Raw genomic sequence first — 16773 nt, forward strand, 5'->3', positions numbered from 1 at the left:
TAAAGAAGTTCAGTATTATTTTGTACTTAATATTAAAAAAGTTCTACAAGATAATTTTTTTTAAGTGTACTACATGTGGTATAAACATTTTTTATTGTAACAACACAAAATAAGGCAGGTTATGGAGCTAATCTTTTAGTGCATTAGCCTTAATTAGCTTAAAATGGCTATGGTAAATGCTATATACCATTTAGAGATGTGAAAGTAACTCCACGTACAGCCAGACACTGCAAAACACAATGGGAAATTCTGCATTAGACTCATTAAAAATACTTGCAGCCAATAAAACTTTTATATTGCATTAGTTTTTAACTTAATTCAGACCAAAATTTTATCTTTTTAGAGGTCCCAAGCAATGACTTACCACTGAAAAATATTTTCAAGACTTAGTTTATTAAAATATCTTGTTTCATGTTACTTAAATCAGAACCTGCAGTATTTCAGATTATGCTGGCCAGAGAGGGGTCCTTTCAAGATTCCATAATCCATACATTCTGAATGTACAAAGCATCACAAAATAAACATATGCACGTTTACTTTCTAACAAATTCAATATGAATACAGTATCTACAATGCTTCAAAGTACACGATTGATCTACCGTCACAGAGGAGATCAAAAATTTGAGATCAAAAGTCACACAGCACTGAAGAAAGCAAGCTCTCTCTTCAATACTGAAGTTGTTTTAATCTAAAAGGGGGAAAGAAAAAGAAAGAGGTCAGACAGAATAGTAACATGCAACATTAAGAACATTTAATTACTTGAGCAGTTTCTTAAACCTAAAGAGAAAGATCTGAGTAATGTGAGATAAAAACATCTTCTCAGTGATATAAAGAGGGACATGCAAATGTGAAGACTTCCAAAATAACAGCTTGTACAAAGAAATCTATTTTGTGAAAATGCATAAAACCCTATTTTAGCTATTCAGAAATCAAAGGAGTAGTTTCCTTTTTAATAAGAAAACCCTGATACCTAAACAATGCTCACTTCCAAAGGAATGGAGTCCTTTGCAATGCCAACCTTTCCCTTGGTATAAAACCCCTTCCTGTAACCACTGAAACCCCAATCGTTCTGCCATTAAGCCAGCTGGTTGTAATATCTGACGTATGTTGAGACCTCTCCTTCAGCTAGTAAATGCTAAACAGAAGTCAACACAATAACTGTTCCACAAGGGTATGCTTGAAGTTGACTATGATCTGAACGAGACAGTTACTGTTGTCTGTACTTCAAGTGTGTGAGAAAACTGAAATTGCAAACGGTTCTTCTTCAATTTTCACGTTTCTGTTGGCACTATGTTGAAGTCTCAATTTTATAAACTGTAACAGCACAGTCTAAATTTAGCAGACATGTACATGACTCAAGCATTGTTCTGCTTGCTTCACTGCTCCTTCCTCAAGCACAGAATCATCTTAATTGTCAGTGTGGCACAACAGATCTATTTGAATCAGACCTTTCGCTAATTATGCATAAACCAAAGCAGACTCAAAACGTTCTGAAGCAGACAATGTCACTTCCCATGTTTCCAAATAAGGAGAAGCAGAGTAATGGAAATATGAATCTTAACCTGCACATGCTCAATTTTTAATGCCCATTCAAAATACCTTCCAGAAATACAGTCATCTTTATAAACTCCATTAACTAGCGGAGTTGTGTATTTAGTACCCTTTACCTTAAGAGGCTTCTATCCTAAAATTATTTACCCTCTAGCCCAAGATACCTATTACCTGCAATCTTCCCTTGCTTTATTAAAAAGCCTGAGCAGTATTTTATATTCAAACAAGACTGGCTGATCCATATTTCCTGCAAATAAATTCACTAGAATGATAACTCATAAACTGAGGTTTGGTTGTCCAGAGCAAAATTTGCAAATGCTTAAGGAACCCTTCTGTTTACCTTCTTAGAAGTTCTTTGGGCGACAAGCCTGTGGTATCTAAATCACTATGGCTGTCACTGCTGTCTTCAGTGTCTGAGCTGCTGCTGTCTTTTTCTGATTTTTTATTCTTGTGTTTTCCTTTGTTTTTCTGTTTCTTATGTTTCTTTTTCTGTAAAAAGAGAAATAATCCCTTATTTCATCGTGAAAGCCTTGTGGTTTTCTGAAAGGCAACATCAGCAAAAAGTTGATTTTAGTGTAAACTCCAAGCTTAAATGAAAAAAACCCCACACTTAACAGTGACTCTGCTACTACTCAGACTGAGTTTAAAAAAATGTACTAAAATCACCCATTTCACCCCAAGCACCCAACCACCCCCAACCCAGAAATTTCCTTATTACTATTTGTATACAAGCTATGAATTACATGCAGGTCTCAGAATATGCCTGACATCTTCAGTAGACCTTAAACTACACATATTACATCTGTAGCCACATTGCATATACGTGGAAAAAAGCAGCACCCTAGTTGAGTAATTTTCTGTTCTGAAGTTCAGGTTTCAAAACTCAGACATTCAGTTGCTTAAGTTCTAGTCTCAGTATATTTATTTTCTGGAACTCAGCATAAATGAAAAAACTTGACTGGCAGATGAAAGAATCAATAAACTGTTTATTTAAATTCAATACCTTTTCCTTTTTGCGTTTGTGTTCTCTCTTAGTCTTGTGTTTCTCTCTGTTCTTTCTATGTTTTTCTTTCTTACTAGGCCCAGGAAAAGTTGTTGGCATCACCGGTTCTTGTTGCCAAGTAGGGCCTAGAGCACAAAGCAAGGTGGGAGAAAAAAAACCCAAAACAAACCCATGATCAGAAAAGGGTAAACTTATTGTTAAATTCTTTATTACTTTTAATCTAAGAGGTTAGCTTGAAAAAAAACCCAAATCTAAGCTGTTAAATGGAAATGAAATGTCTAAAACTTCTAACCACAACCTCCCTATTGTAACTAATGCCTTTGCAATCTCTTATTAAAAGAATTTGCAAGGCTGGCCCTGTATTTTCACTACAATTTTTTAACATTGCCTCAAGAGAGCTACAATAAAATTGGTAGAAAGAGGTTCCTTCTACTGAATCATAGCACAGTATCAGAACATTTGTTGCTCCAAGTTTGACATAACACAGACATTTAAGAAGTATCTATTCAGAAGTTGTTTTTAAATAAAAATATATCTTATATGCACAATTTCAATGTGCACAATTTACACACTTATGTTTACAGAACCTACCGGAAGAAAATGCTGGAGGCAACTTTGGTCCAAATTCCTCTGCTGCATCCAGTTCTTGCTTTAAAGCAGGCACTGAAGAAACACCAGGATCAGTCGTAGCAGCTGCATTCTCTATGAAAAAACAAAAAACCTCTTTATTTGAAAGAAAAGGTAACACTTTTTCTAAGACATGCTGAAGAAAGTTAAAGGAGGCTTTCTAAAAACCTGTAAGGAAAAAACCTGATCAAAATCTATGTCGGTGGACTGCTTTGGCCAACTGGGCATTTGACATTCTGAAACATGTCAACATACAGCTTTTTTAATTTAAGAAAAAACACATAAATTTGACCTTTTACACTAGATAATTGCTAATTAAATTAATATTAGTTTACGTGTTTCCTTTAATTTAGTAGCACACTATTACTTTTCCACTACTTAGGATGAATAAAAGACTCCACAAGATGTATCAACCTAATACACACTAAAAGTCAGATGTACAGAATGAACAGGAAGTGAATACACTATTTCCACCGCAAGCCAAGTATATCATACATTTTGATAATTTAATGACATCCTCAAAATGGGGGAATTTTTATAGCTCACAGTAAAATTCACTAAGAAGTGGAGTAAAAGATTGGTATAAAAGTTTCCCTGTACTTCACAGTGAAATATGCTCTAACATTAGATAGTTTGTTCCCCCTCACTGTTTCACAAGCATATTCCATAAGGCAGCTTGCTTGTAAAATCTGCACAAGGCAACGTAAATAACACTCTAACAGGCAAGGTCTTATTCAGTGTTGTACTAGTCACATTTTCTACCTACCCAGCTCCAGCCCAGATGATCTGCACAAGAGCATAGCACTGTCCTCGCAGTCCTGGAATATCTGAGTCATAAATTAAGCTATTACAAGGTATTAATAAAAATGAACATCTATTAAGTACTACCTTGTACATTAGATGAAGAACTGTCTGGTAGATCAACTTGCTTGGTGGTTTCTGAATCTATTACTGAAGTAGTTGGTTGCTGTTCCTCATCACTCTCTTCTTCAGAGGATGATGATTTTTCATCTGAGGAACTCACAAAGATGGCCTTAAATAAGTCCATGGATGGTCTGCTTTCTTCTTCCTGCTCCTTGTCTTCATTAGCTACCTGCAAAACAGCAGGACAACAAACCTTATTTGAACACTAAAGAAACTAACAATCTCTATCTGGTAAGTAAGAGCTTCAGACATGTGGACATGTGTTTATAAAAACACTCAAATAATAGCTGTGAAATGTATGGTCTTTGGAACTGCTAGAGTAAAGCTCTGCTAAAACTAAGTGTTGCAGTTTTGTGAGGCTGTGCTGCTGAGACGGTTTCTTTAAGCAGCAGTTAGAGTTTTCTGCCAGCCTAAACTATCAACGAGCGATTCAAGGCCAAAGTCATGGCCCGAGAGACAGTCGAGCGCCTCTGAGAATCACACAGAGGAGAAAACAACCCGGCAGCAGCTGCATTTTGCCACCAGAGAAGGAGCGAGAAGATGTAACGAGCTGCAGACACCAAGGCCGGGATAGGGCCGGGGAGGAGGCACCCCAGGTGCTGGAGAGAAAGATGCCCCTGCAGCCCGTGGAGAAACCCATGGAAAAGGCTGAGACCCCACCTGCAGCCTGTGGAGGGGCTCCAGGCTGGATGGAGCAGGTGGAGACATAGAGGAGACGCTGTGACCCTACACTGGAACAAACCCCACCAGCACTTGCAGCCATGAGGAGAAACAGAGACGCAGAGATGAGTGAGAGAGAGATTTGCACCAGAGCAGGTTTGCTGGGGGAGGCTGGTGACCCCACAGAGGACTGGGACTGAGAGACACTGTGATTTATGACTGCCCACCAGAGCAGTGACCCAACGCCAGGGCTGCTGGTGAATAGATAAAGCCCTGGGGAAAGGATTCATGTTGGAGAAGTTTGTGGAGGACTGTCTCCTGTGGGTGAGACCCTATGGTGCAGCAGGGGGAAGGTGTGGAATGAATGCCCCCCTCCCCCCTACCCCCCCCCACCCAAGCCGAAAGGGAAACCAACTTGCAAGGGACTGAGCACAGCCCCCATCTCCCAGTCCCTGCCCCCCTCTGCTGTGAGCAGGGGGAAGAAGGGAGTGAAATCATGACTAGAGTGAAGTCCGCTAAGAAGGGAGCGGGGAGGGAGATTAGAGGTGTCTTAAGATCTGGAAAAGGAAAACAGCTCATGAAGAAGTAACCGAGAACCCCATTTTTTCCCAGTCCCTGCCCCCCTGTACTGCAGCAGGGGCAAGAAGGGAGCAAGATCATGGTCAAAGGGAAGTCTGATTAGAATGGAGGGGTGGGGGGAAGGTGCTACCGAGAACCCCATCTTCCCCAGTCCCTGCCCCCCTGTACTGCGAGCGAGGGGGAAGAAGGGAGCAAAATCCTGACTAAAGTCTGCTAAGAAGGGAATGGTGGGGGGAAAGTATTTTAAGATCTGGGTACGTTTGTTTTAAGATCTGGTCGTGCTCTCAGCTCCGGTTTCTTCACTGTTCTTTGTAGTGTAATAAAGTAGAGTAGTTTTTCTTTTCTTCACTTTGTGTTGAGTCTGTTTTGCCCACGTCGATGACAGTGATCTCTTCCTGTCCTTATTTTGATTCCTGAGCTTCTTAATATATAATTTCTCCCCTGTCCAACTAAGAAGGGGAGTAATAGACTGAATTTGGTGGACGTCTGGCAGCCAGCCAGGGCTAAACCAGGACACTAAGTCAATGTCCTGTAAAGGGCAGTACTACGCAGACAACCAGAAAGAGACCTCAGGACAGTAAAAATGCTAATTGAAACTTCAGTTATATACTACTAAAATTAAGCAAAAGGAAAACACTGCCTTTCTCCCTAAAGTATGCACCCTTATTCATTGAAAGCAGAAACCACCACCCCCTCTACCCCTCTGTCTGTTAGCAAAGCGGGGGTAAGGGACTGAATTTAACTCCCAGACCACTGATCTTGCATTTTATCTCAAGCTGCTACTTCAAGTATAGTTGCTCTTGCTGTCCTTGTACACCATACATGTTTTACATCTTGGAACTGTAACTTCCAAGACTCTCCACAGAACAATCTCCTCTTTGCATATCCTGAGTCGGCTCTTCTGCAAACTGATCTGTATTGAATCAATTCATGTCTTACCCAATTTTATTTCAGGGTTGTGATGGTGTACAGTTAATCACCTGTAAGTTCAAACATGATTGCAAACTCACCTCAGTAGGAAGTGTTTCACTTGGCCCAGTTCCACATTCTTGTGTTGCTGGTACTGATTGCTGCTGTTGCTGCTGCTGATCAACTTTTGATCTAGCAAGACTAATGAATTCACTGATAGAATCTTTTTTCTCCTTCTCTTTATCTGACATATCCCATCTTGATGGTTTCTTTGGTTCTAAAAAAAAAAAATCACAGATACTCAAATCAGTTGCATGCCAAATTATCCTGCATTTCAAGACTTACATGATTTTTAATTACCTTGTTTTTCAGTAGTTTGGCATTTTTCAAATCTTTCTAGTGAATACCATACCTATGCAAGTCTTTTAGATGAAAAAAATTAGCATAATATCACTGACTTCAGTTTTTGTATCACTGTTCCATTTCTTAGTTTGTTTGGGTATTTTTTTAATTTAAAAGAAACCAAAACAGGTGGCTAAGATCTCCATGACAAAAATACAGTTGTTCTATAATAGTATCTCATTTATACCTAAATGAATAAAGTAGCAACAAACTTACTGTTGGAACTATTACTCTGTTGGATTTTTTCATTAGTTGCTTGAGTTACAGATGTGGTGGGTTCAGGCAGAGTTAAGAAATTAAACACAGAATACTTGTCTCGTTTCACTTTTGGCAACCCAACAATGGAAGAACTAGATGGAAGTAAGAGATGAAAGATGAAAAACCCAGAGTAGTCTTTAAATCACATACTGTCTTAACAGAGGTCACCAGGTTTAATGAGGCAAATAGAAACACTACACCATTCCATATTCAATCTATTGTGACACAATACGAAAATATCAAACCAGATTTTCCATAAGCATAAAAAAGTCAGCATTTTCAACAAGTGTTAAAAATATCATTATCAATCATCTTACTCAGGATATGGATCAGGAACATTAAATCTTCTACACAACAGCTTTTCAGGATGCCATTCAAACTTGTCTCTTGTGAGTTTGCCAAACATCTTCATCTTCACTGCAGTTTCCTTATCATCAACATCATTCTGAAAAAGGCAAACATTTATAACTGATAAGTAAGTAACAACTTATTAAACTGACTATACTACTTGTAAGATTTAAGAACAGAAGAGAAACAAATATTTAAATTCAGTTTAACAAATCGCTGCTTTGTGTGCAGTGTTGCCAAAACTTTGCTAAAGAGAAGGGCAAGGCATATTGACATTACATCTACAGAAGAGCTTTAAGGAAAAGAGTTTTGAAAGTCAGAGTACAGGCAGCAACTGTATGTCCAATGTATTAAGAGAGAGCAAACAGCATATACCTCTTGGTCCCGAGGAACTTCAACTTTGTCAACATCATCTTCGTATTTGGCCCGGGTAAACCTGGACGCCAGCGTTGAACTGGAGGATTTGTACAACATTGCCGCACGGAAGAACTCCTCCTGTTCCCTTCCTCGCTCCCATTCTGTCATACTTGGGTCTAAGTAACGCTCCAGTGTATCTACTACAAGATAGGAGAGAAATGCTTAGCAAGAGATTACAGCTTACTTAGGTGTGACCCTTTTCAGGCAAAAAATAAGATAATAAGCAAACATCCTTGCTAGTACTTAATGCATATTTATATTAACAACAGTAGTAATCTCAACTGTGTTATTTCTTGATAATCAGAGGTAATTTTTCAAGATAGCAAGGATGATAGCAGTTATTAAATGCAAGATAGTTATGTTAAACAGTTGTACTTGTAATGCTGACTCTTTACTCATTGCCCTCTAATGAATGTTCAAAATACTTTACATATTTAATAGGTGTTTTAAAACAAATAGTACAAACCAAAGCTTTGTCACAGAACTAAAACACAGAACAAAAAAAGTTAAGCAGTGAGTAAGCCTGGGCAGGCTTTGGTAACTTCAAGGGCCTGGTACATAAAGTGCCACTCAAATACAGAATTTGGACAGAGGTTTGAGTAAACAATACAGACCCTGTTTAAAGCAACATTTGCTCCCATAAAGAGTAGGAAGTTAACACCAGCAAAAGAAAGACACTCTTACAAACAGAATCTTAATCGTTCAAGTTATTTAAATATTTCTGCATTTTCACTGTTATGGCTAAGGCAGCACTACTATCCTAAGAGGATATTCAGTTTTACACACTGAAAATGCCAGTCCTTGACAGAGGAGCTACAGGTTCAAAGCTGAAGTACTCTGTCCCAGACCCGGTTACTGAACAGAAAACCTTTTTTTCATACAGTGAAAAATAGTAGTTAAAAAAACCCCTAAACTAACAAAAGCAGGTTTCTTATCTGAAAAAAAAAAAAAAACCAACCACCAAACCCAAAACAAAAAAAACACAAACCCCCACAAAAAAAGGAGATGAAGGGGGTTGTTTAAGGTTTTTTGTTTTGAGTAAGTGGTCCTCATGTATGCTATAATTTTACAGCCACAAATTTTCTGTGAAGAACATAACTGACAATGTTCATGTCAAAGGACATGGAACAAGCTTTGACAAGTGTGAACAACTTTTGTCCATATACCTTCTGGAAGTGGCATGGGTTTTCATTTGATTTTTTCCTGTCTTGTGTGGGGAAAGGCAAAAAAACTGCTGTTCTCCTGTGACAAAATAATCTTTCTGCCTCTATAGGATCTGTTAATTTTACTCCTCAAACAGAAACAAATGAAAACGTTTCTTCCATGTATGGTTTATGGTATCGGCCAAAGCTGAAGTCTACTTTGCTAGATTAAAAGACAGGAAACCCCAAAATACAGGTGATTAAATAGAACATCACAGAGAGCCTCACTTCTGCTACAGCATAAAGGCATGCATAAAATCTAATCTTGCCTACACTTACATTACTAAGCAGTTTTCCTGAAGTCAACGTAAGTAAGTATCAGTAAAAATTTATTTTAATATTGGTGCTACAAAGAAGTAGAGGAAGAAATGCTGTGGAATTCATAATGAACATAAAATGCAATGGGGGAGAAAAAGTGGGAAAAAATCTCAGAGAAGAATTACAATGTTGATAATTAAGTTACCTTTTTCTCCCTGTTTAAGGCTTTTCACAAAATTTTCGTATCTTTTTTGTTTTTCTGGATTTTTGGCAAATGGTTTGAAGTCACTAGTTCCAGCATTTGCTAACTGCCCCCCCAACAACATCTGCCATTTGTGAGAAGCATCATCTGGTGAGGCCGGCTGGAATCTGCTATTTTGTGACTGCTGAGGCAACGTTTTTGCTTTCATTTGTTGTTCAGATGCTTGTTTGACTTGTTTGAGTCTTTCTCTGTCTTTCTCGGACAAATACTCTAAAACAGAAGGAGCTGGACCTAGAACCAAAGAAAAGCAGTAGGAGATGAGGAGAAATGAAAAATTACAACAACTGTTTCTGCCACTTTAGTGGATGAAAAAAAGAAAGTCTACCACTATGCATATACATTCATAGGAAATGCTCTTAAGCATCTATAAACAGAGCAGATAAAAAATTAGCCACTAGTGCATCTTTTACGCTATTTACTACATATTGACATATTAATTGGTAAACTCTTATTTTAGATATAAATGCAAACCACATTTACAAACTACCTTTTTAGTGAATTTGCATGTATTTCAGTGAAATCTCATTTTTACACAGAAAAACAAAAAACCTCGTAACCTACTATACTCATAATTCATCAACAAAACACAATCCTACACCACCTTTTCTTCTTTAAAGGATTTAAGTGAGAACTCAAGGAGATAAGTAAACAATTCATCTGTTGAGATGAAAGCAAACAGTGACAAAGTATTCCAGCTGATCCAAGTAGATTTAGTACATTTTGTATTAGGAAACATTTTTCAAGGCCAGACCAAATTTTAGCATTCTACAAGCAAACAGGGGACTTGAAATACAAGCAAGTTGTGGTCATATATATCAATACCTTTTAGACCAGTCTCTCCTAGTCGTTCCCTCCTCTGAGCTGCGTTCAAGGCATGCCTGCTCTGCTGCGCTGAGTCACTCTGAAGCTTTCCTGTTGATTGCTCCAGTGTCTTCTGTAGATGGGCATTCTCAGTCCCAGCTGCCAGCACAGGCCGGAAGTAATGGACCGGTCTGTAATTTCGTGGCAGGTCAGGTGCTCGATAAATCTTGGTGGGGGGAAGACAAAACAAAAATCCAGTGAGGGAGAGGTACAACTGTAACACTTAGAAACGTGTTTCAGGAAAAGTCACCTCAATCTAAAAATTCCTCACTTGCATGTTAGTAGTAGAGACAGATACTACAAGCTACTGATTCCTTTAGACCTAGTCAGCAAGTAGCATAATACAAACTTTGGCAAAAATTACCTGTATTATTAATATATAATGATTGTGAAAACTAGGAAGATATGCAATGCATATAAATTAACAAGTCTTACTATGCATCAATTTTGAACGTATGTTCTTGGTATTGCTTAGTAAGTTCTATGGGTTTTTTTAAACAGAAGTCACATGATCTAATCAATTAACCAGAGTATTGAGTTCTTCTGTGCTTACAGTATTTCAATGCCTTCCAAAGTCCTTTTCCCTCTTGTTCTTCATTGAAGATGATACTTCAAATGTTATCCCTGTGCCTCCTATACAATGTAATTTTACATGACACAAGTGTTCTTCCTTTTTCATCATTAGAAAAAGGACCATGTCACACTATTTTTGTTATTCTAGTTTATACAAATATATATGGGACAAATGATGCAAACTTGAGAAGCAGGCTAACAAATTAACCTGTCACCAAAACAGTGAGTGGATAAAGCATGGAGCCTGATTTTTACAGAAAACTCAGTATTTACCCCTGAAAAATCTAGAAGCAAAATATGTACTTTTTTCTTTATTTCAAAATTAAATCAAACCATTAGCCCAACTTTACACCAAATGACAGTGGACAGCAGGAATTCATTTGCTCAAAAGCCAGTAAACAGACAAAGTTTAAATTCTGCCAGTAATCTGAAAAATTTGATGTTTGTATTGAATAGCCTCCAGTGCTATAATTTTGCTCACTCAGCATTCATCACTGCTGATCAGAACTTTTATTTCTAAGAACATAAAAACCATTGAGCTACAGTAAAGTCCATACAGCTTACATGTCAGCTTCTGATGTTAATCTTAATATAAAAATACCAGTATCTGCTTACCTTGCTTGGAGTTGATGACTTTGAAGCCAAGGAAAAACCATCCAAGATTTTGCCTATGTATTTAACTTCTCTTTCAGACCCTACAAAAACCACCACAGAGTTGGTCAGTACGTAAAATGCGCACGTTTGGCAAAAAGGGTTTTTTCTTGAATATTTTCCATTCTACAGTGTATTTTATGGAGCACAACTGAAGTTCTTTGTCTTCAATGACTTTCATTTAAAATTAAGGGCTCTGAATCTGGATTAGTGTTCTATATTCAAGAACTACTACCAGTCTTTCAACTGCTGTAAAATGAGCACGGCTAATGGCGAGGCAACGGCATCATTACTGTGCATAGCAAACACCATCAGTGCTATTAATTGTGTACAATTAACATCAACAGAAACTCTAGAAATAACTGTGGTATTTCACACACGTAAAAGTTGCACTAAAAATAGTATCAAGACAAAATTTTAAAATGTTATTTGAAAATACAGTATCTATTAAAAGAAAAACCCCCAAAAATCAAAAACCCAAACTCTTTGCAAGTCTTGGCTCATATTTTGTAGCCATGGTTCAAATAGTTCTTTTCCTTCAGTGAAATTGAATGCTGTCTCTCACAAAGCAGCATATGTTGTCCTTTTAAAAATTAATTTGGAGGTTTAATCTACACTGGGATCTGTGAAGGACTTTGGAAATTATTTCCAGATTTGAAGACTTGAATTTAGAAAGAAGACTAGATGAGGTTTCAGATATCACGGCTAGAAGAGTCCACTGAAAATGATTTACCACACTTATGCCATTTTCCCCCAAAACCCAAATTACACTAGCTCTTTAGATAGAACTACAGGTCTTACTCTTTGTGGATTTATACTGCTTAGGTGCTGTCCAGCCATATAAGCCATCTCCAGGTTCCTCATCTTTTAGAACTGTATCATATTTTGACAGTGTTTCAGTGGCATAAATGTCATCATCTTCCTCCTCTAAAGCTCCAACACCAAAAGCCTAAAAAGTATGTTAAATAAAGACAATTAAAAACTGTAAAAATAGTAGTGTTAAGTCCCATGTCAGAGCATACCTACATGTCTACAGTACAGTAAACATATATAGAAATCTATACATACACTCAGAAAAAACATGCAGCTTCACAAAAACCAGTACTACCAAATAGTGAAAAAGAAACAAAACAAAACCAACTTGATCAACCCACCAAACACACACTCAAATATATTCCACTTTCTTGGCAGGGAAGGACAGTGAGTTTGGCCTGTACAGGGCAAGGACAGCAGCGTATTATCTACCATGAGGTAACATTTACAATCTAAGAGCAGATTGAGTTCTCAAAAGGAAAAAATGTAAGTCAGCATGAAATTTAAAGAAGTCACAGAAATATAAATTGACAGTGTTTCTACATAAGAACTACAAATACATGGAGGGAAGCAAAATCTTTCTAGTTGACAGATTCAGCATTTACAAAAGGATTCAGTTGATACTGCTCAGATTGTGCTATTTTATAGTTTGGTTTAGCGATATCAACAAGTAAAGGCATTTGAGAGGTCTAAATATTTGCCCAAATCTTCATATTAAGTCAAAATCCCACAAAATCCTGTTCTCAAACCCCATTAAAGATTTCTTACAATAACCCTACAACAACTAGGTGACTTCCACAATGAAAAAAAAAAAAATATTACTGAACTAATAATAAAGCATATTAAAAAAAGCCCTTACCTGACCAGTAATACCTAGTTTTCTTCCTTTACTGTGTCTCAGTTCACCAAGTAAATTGCTTGTGTCTTCAGAACCACCTGTGAAAAGATTGAGGTGCTCTCTTCCAGATGCACCAAACAAAGCTTGTGAGGGATCCAAACCCTTATAGCCAAGTCCATGGACATTCTCTTTTGGAGTCAAATCTATGGGTATTACATCTTTTGGTGCAAATGTCACATTCTCTGGCTGGTACTCATCCTCTTCATCCTTGCACAGAACAGAATTGTAACAGCGCAAATGTAACTAAAAGTTTTGTATCTTGACCTTTTACAATGTTTAGTTAACATGAGACTAGGCAGGTTTGCATTTCCTAATTTATATATGAAAATGTTTATGAACTATATCTGCTTAGATAGCAAATGAATAAATTTATTTACATTAAATCCTTTCTTCCAAATAAACAGAGTGAACTTTTATGAATACTTTTAACAAAACTTGGAACAGTATTTTAACATGTTCTTCCAAGACATCATCAGGCTTATTTAAAAAGTGCATCAGCACATTCTTACATAAGTCAACAAACAACTTTTGCCTGTTCAGTACCTCAGAACCCTCAGATAGCCCAGGCGGTAAGGCACAACCATATACTTTCACTCCAGGGTCTGTAAGAGACAGAGCAGCACTATATTAAATTACAGTTCTTTATTACATTTCTCCAAGATTAAACCAGCAGACCAACTAAAAAAGAGGCTTTAAAATTAACTTTCTCATCAGTCTACGAATGTTAACTTTCTATTAATGAGTTCAGGAACTTCACTGAGCTTACCAGGTTTCTGCCTGCATGGCTTTCTTTTGACTCGCGGCCCAATTCCTTGTCCTTCTTTCCAGCCCATTTTTCGTAACAGTTCAACACCAATTGTTATTCTAAGAAAACAAAAGGGAGAAAAAAAATTACCTCAAGCCACATTTTTAATATTTCTTGAGAAATAACATATAAACTTATAATTCAAAATTATGTTCCTATAGCCCACTTTAAAACCCAACCTGAATGTATCAACATCTGCATATACGCTACATCCTAGTTCATCAATGCTTGCCCAGTACAAGTCTGCACATACCAATCAAAAATTCAGTACTACTTTCAAAAAGTGTAAAACTGCAGATCTTCCAGTCTTTTGCAAGGGTTAAAATGATCAAACACTGCTTTTCTAACCAATACAATTCTTCAAAGTGAAAGGAATTGTTTGGTTAACTTTTATTTAAACATACTTACTTTGATGGTCCTATTAAGTCATCAAATGCTGTGGTTCCTGGAATGGCAGCAACTACTCCTGCAATCTGTCTAGCTTTCTCTTTTATTCTGTCTTTAGCTTTGGATGCAAAATCATCTGTGGTTGTAATATCTTTTGGTGCTATCCCAAATTCACTAAGATCCTGGAAAATGGAAAAATGAACATTGAAAATATTGTTTACATCAAACATTTACTTACTGTAATGGTACTTCTGGGGTTATCCTTCATACTGTGATTACAGGAGCTTCCTAAGTGAATCTACGAAACACTCCATAGGACCCAGCAGTATAACAATTTTAAAGTTACTTCAATTTTTACTACTTAAGCTCTGTACAAGTATTCACCATCTGAAAAACCTGCTGTCATGGCAACTACTTCCAAAATAATTGTATTCCTTTCTAAATTTACCTCTTCATCCATGAAGTCTTCTGGTCCAAGAACAGTCCTGTCTGCTCTCTTCTGCCGTGATGATACAAAAGCTGAAGGAGTCCATCCTTTAAAGAAAGTAACTATCTAAGTAAGATACCATGAACTGCAACATAATATTTGAAAACAAGTTAAACACTTCTACCTTAAGGAGATATCATGGGAATATCAATAAAACCACAGTCCAAAAACTCAAGGGGAAATATCTTTAACGATACTGTTTCAGCTACCTACTGTATAATGAACAGCAGGAAAAAAATAACACTTACCAACAGTTAATTTTTTTTCACTAACATTAAATTACAGTAACCAATTAAAATTTCCCAGAAGACAAAAAAGTATCTAACCTTCCTTTGTGCCAACAGTATTAAAATAACCAGCAGAGAAACCACCAGTAAATGCTCCATGGAAACGCTGATATCGTCCCTTTGCATCTTTAACAGTCTGCTCTTGAAGAGGAACTGGCTTTTTAATTCGTTCACCTACAGTCAAATAAATCAGAAATTAAGACACAACATCAGATAAAGAACGGACTCTCCACTTCCTCCAGACACCATTTCTTCCTTATAATTAACAACTGGACCAAAGAGTAGCCACTCTGAAAGGGGAAGCATCAGCAATTTGGGTTTATTCCCACCCTGCTTTAAATAAGACACTGTCACTGGACACTGCTGAAGTTAAAAGCACGTGGTGTTCAAACAGGAATCCTAAATTCTGTGAAAGAACACTTTTAGTTGTCAAGTACGCACGACGCTTCATCACCTAAGCAACCGTTTGGAGAAATTACACCACAGAAGAAGTATCTAGAGCTGAAACAAACCCACAAAAGCTATAAACTTTTTTTTGCACCTTCTTCACTATTTCTGTGAATTAAGTGGCACAAACTCGTTAGCCACAGCTGAGCAGAAGCCCCTGGACAATGGTGAGTCTGTGTCACAAACAGAAGGGCAGGACACTCACATCAGTATAACTGCACCCATGTGACTAGCTGTATGTGCACTGTAACTATTTTCCTCTGAAAGAAAGAGACAGACAGGCCCCCAGCTCCCCCCAGAGCAGTACTGGCACAAGCCCTGGGGCTCGCCAGCCCACGCCCGATGCCGCAAAGCCGCGCAGTGCTGGGGCCCTTGTCGCACGCCTGTCGCGGGAAGCCTGCCTCCCGTTCCCAGGCCGCTGCACCCCGTGGCCCCTAGCCCAGAGCCGGTGCCGGCTGCCCTCTCGCAGGCCGGCACGGCCGCCAAGGCAGCGCCCTACGGCCCTGGGGAGCAGGAGGCAGGTCCGCACTAAGCCCGCACACCACTGCTTTCCCAAAGCCAAGGCCGTAAGGACACGGACAGCAGCCCCGGGCTGGGCCGGCCGGGCAGGGCCTCCGAGACACGCCGGCGCCCCACGCCAGGCTGTCTCCCGGCCCGCGCTGCTCCCCGGCGCCCACCACAACACACGACGGAGTACCGAGGAGCGGCGGACGAGCCCCCTGGGCTCCCTTACCCTCCTGCAGGGGCTGCAGCGCGGTCCCATAGCTCACCAGATCCTCCTCATCGCTGTCACTGGACTCCGCCGCCGCCGCCATCTTGCCGGGACGGTGGCTCGCGTAGGACAAAGCTCCTCACGTGAGGGAGGCGGGGCGCCGCCGCGCACCCCGGCGTCCCTCGCAGGTCTCAGCGGCAGGAGCCCGCTCGGTCGCCGGGGGACATTTCCTGCGGGGAGCGGCGGCCGCTCTGGCCGCGCGGGGTCCCTCCGGCACAACCGGTGTCCAGTGAGGGGTTAGAACAGGCAGCGCGTTCCAGCCCCGCTCCTTCGGCCGCAGAACCCTGAAGCGGCGTGGGAAGCGCCGCTCCGAGCCCGGGTCCCGCGCGGAACGCTGCGCGGCGCCTCCTGCAGCGCTGGGAAAGGGCAACCGGCGGGGGTGAAGCGAACTC

General features: G+C 39.3%; 1 protein-coding gene across 1 annotated transcript; it reads right to left on the reverse strand.

Moving 5' to 3' along the window:
- Nucleotides 1-143: 143 nt before the first annotated feature.
- GPATCH1 (G-patch domain containing 1) lies at nt 144-16424 on the reverse strand (the record flags this gene model as incomplete). Its single annotated transcript, XM_084270251.1, has 20 exons — nt 144-688; nt 1892-2040; nt 2555-2679; nt 3146-3256; nt 4070-4274; nt 6355-6530; nt 6872-7005; nt 7231-7358; nt 7637-7818; nt 9344-9631; nt 10223-10427; nt 11450-11529; nt 12287-12434; nt 13158-13403; nt 13740-13798; nt 13963-14060; nt 14410-14570; nt 14837-14922; nt 15202-15336; nt 16343-16424. The coding sequence occupies 20 exons, from the start codon at nt 16422-16424 to the stop codon at nt 667-669; spliced, it is 2820 nt and encodes a 939-aa protein (XP_084126377.1). The 3' UTR covers nt 144-666.
- Between the last annotated feature and the right edge of the window lie 349 nt (nt 16425-16773).

The sequence above is a fragment of the Gallinula chloropus genome (genome assembly GCF_964237585.1).
Source record: "Gallinula chloropus genome assembly, chromosome: 13".
NCBI classification, from domain to species: domain Eukaryota; kingdom Metazoa; phylum Chordata; class Aves; order Gruiformes; family Rallidae; genus Gallinula; species Gallinula chloropus.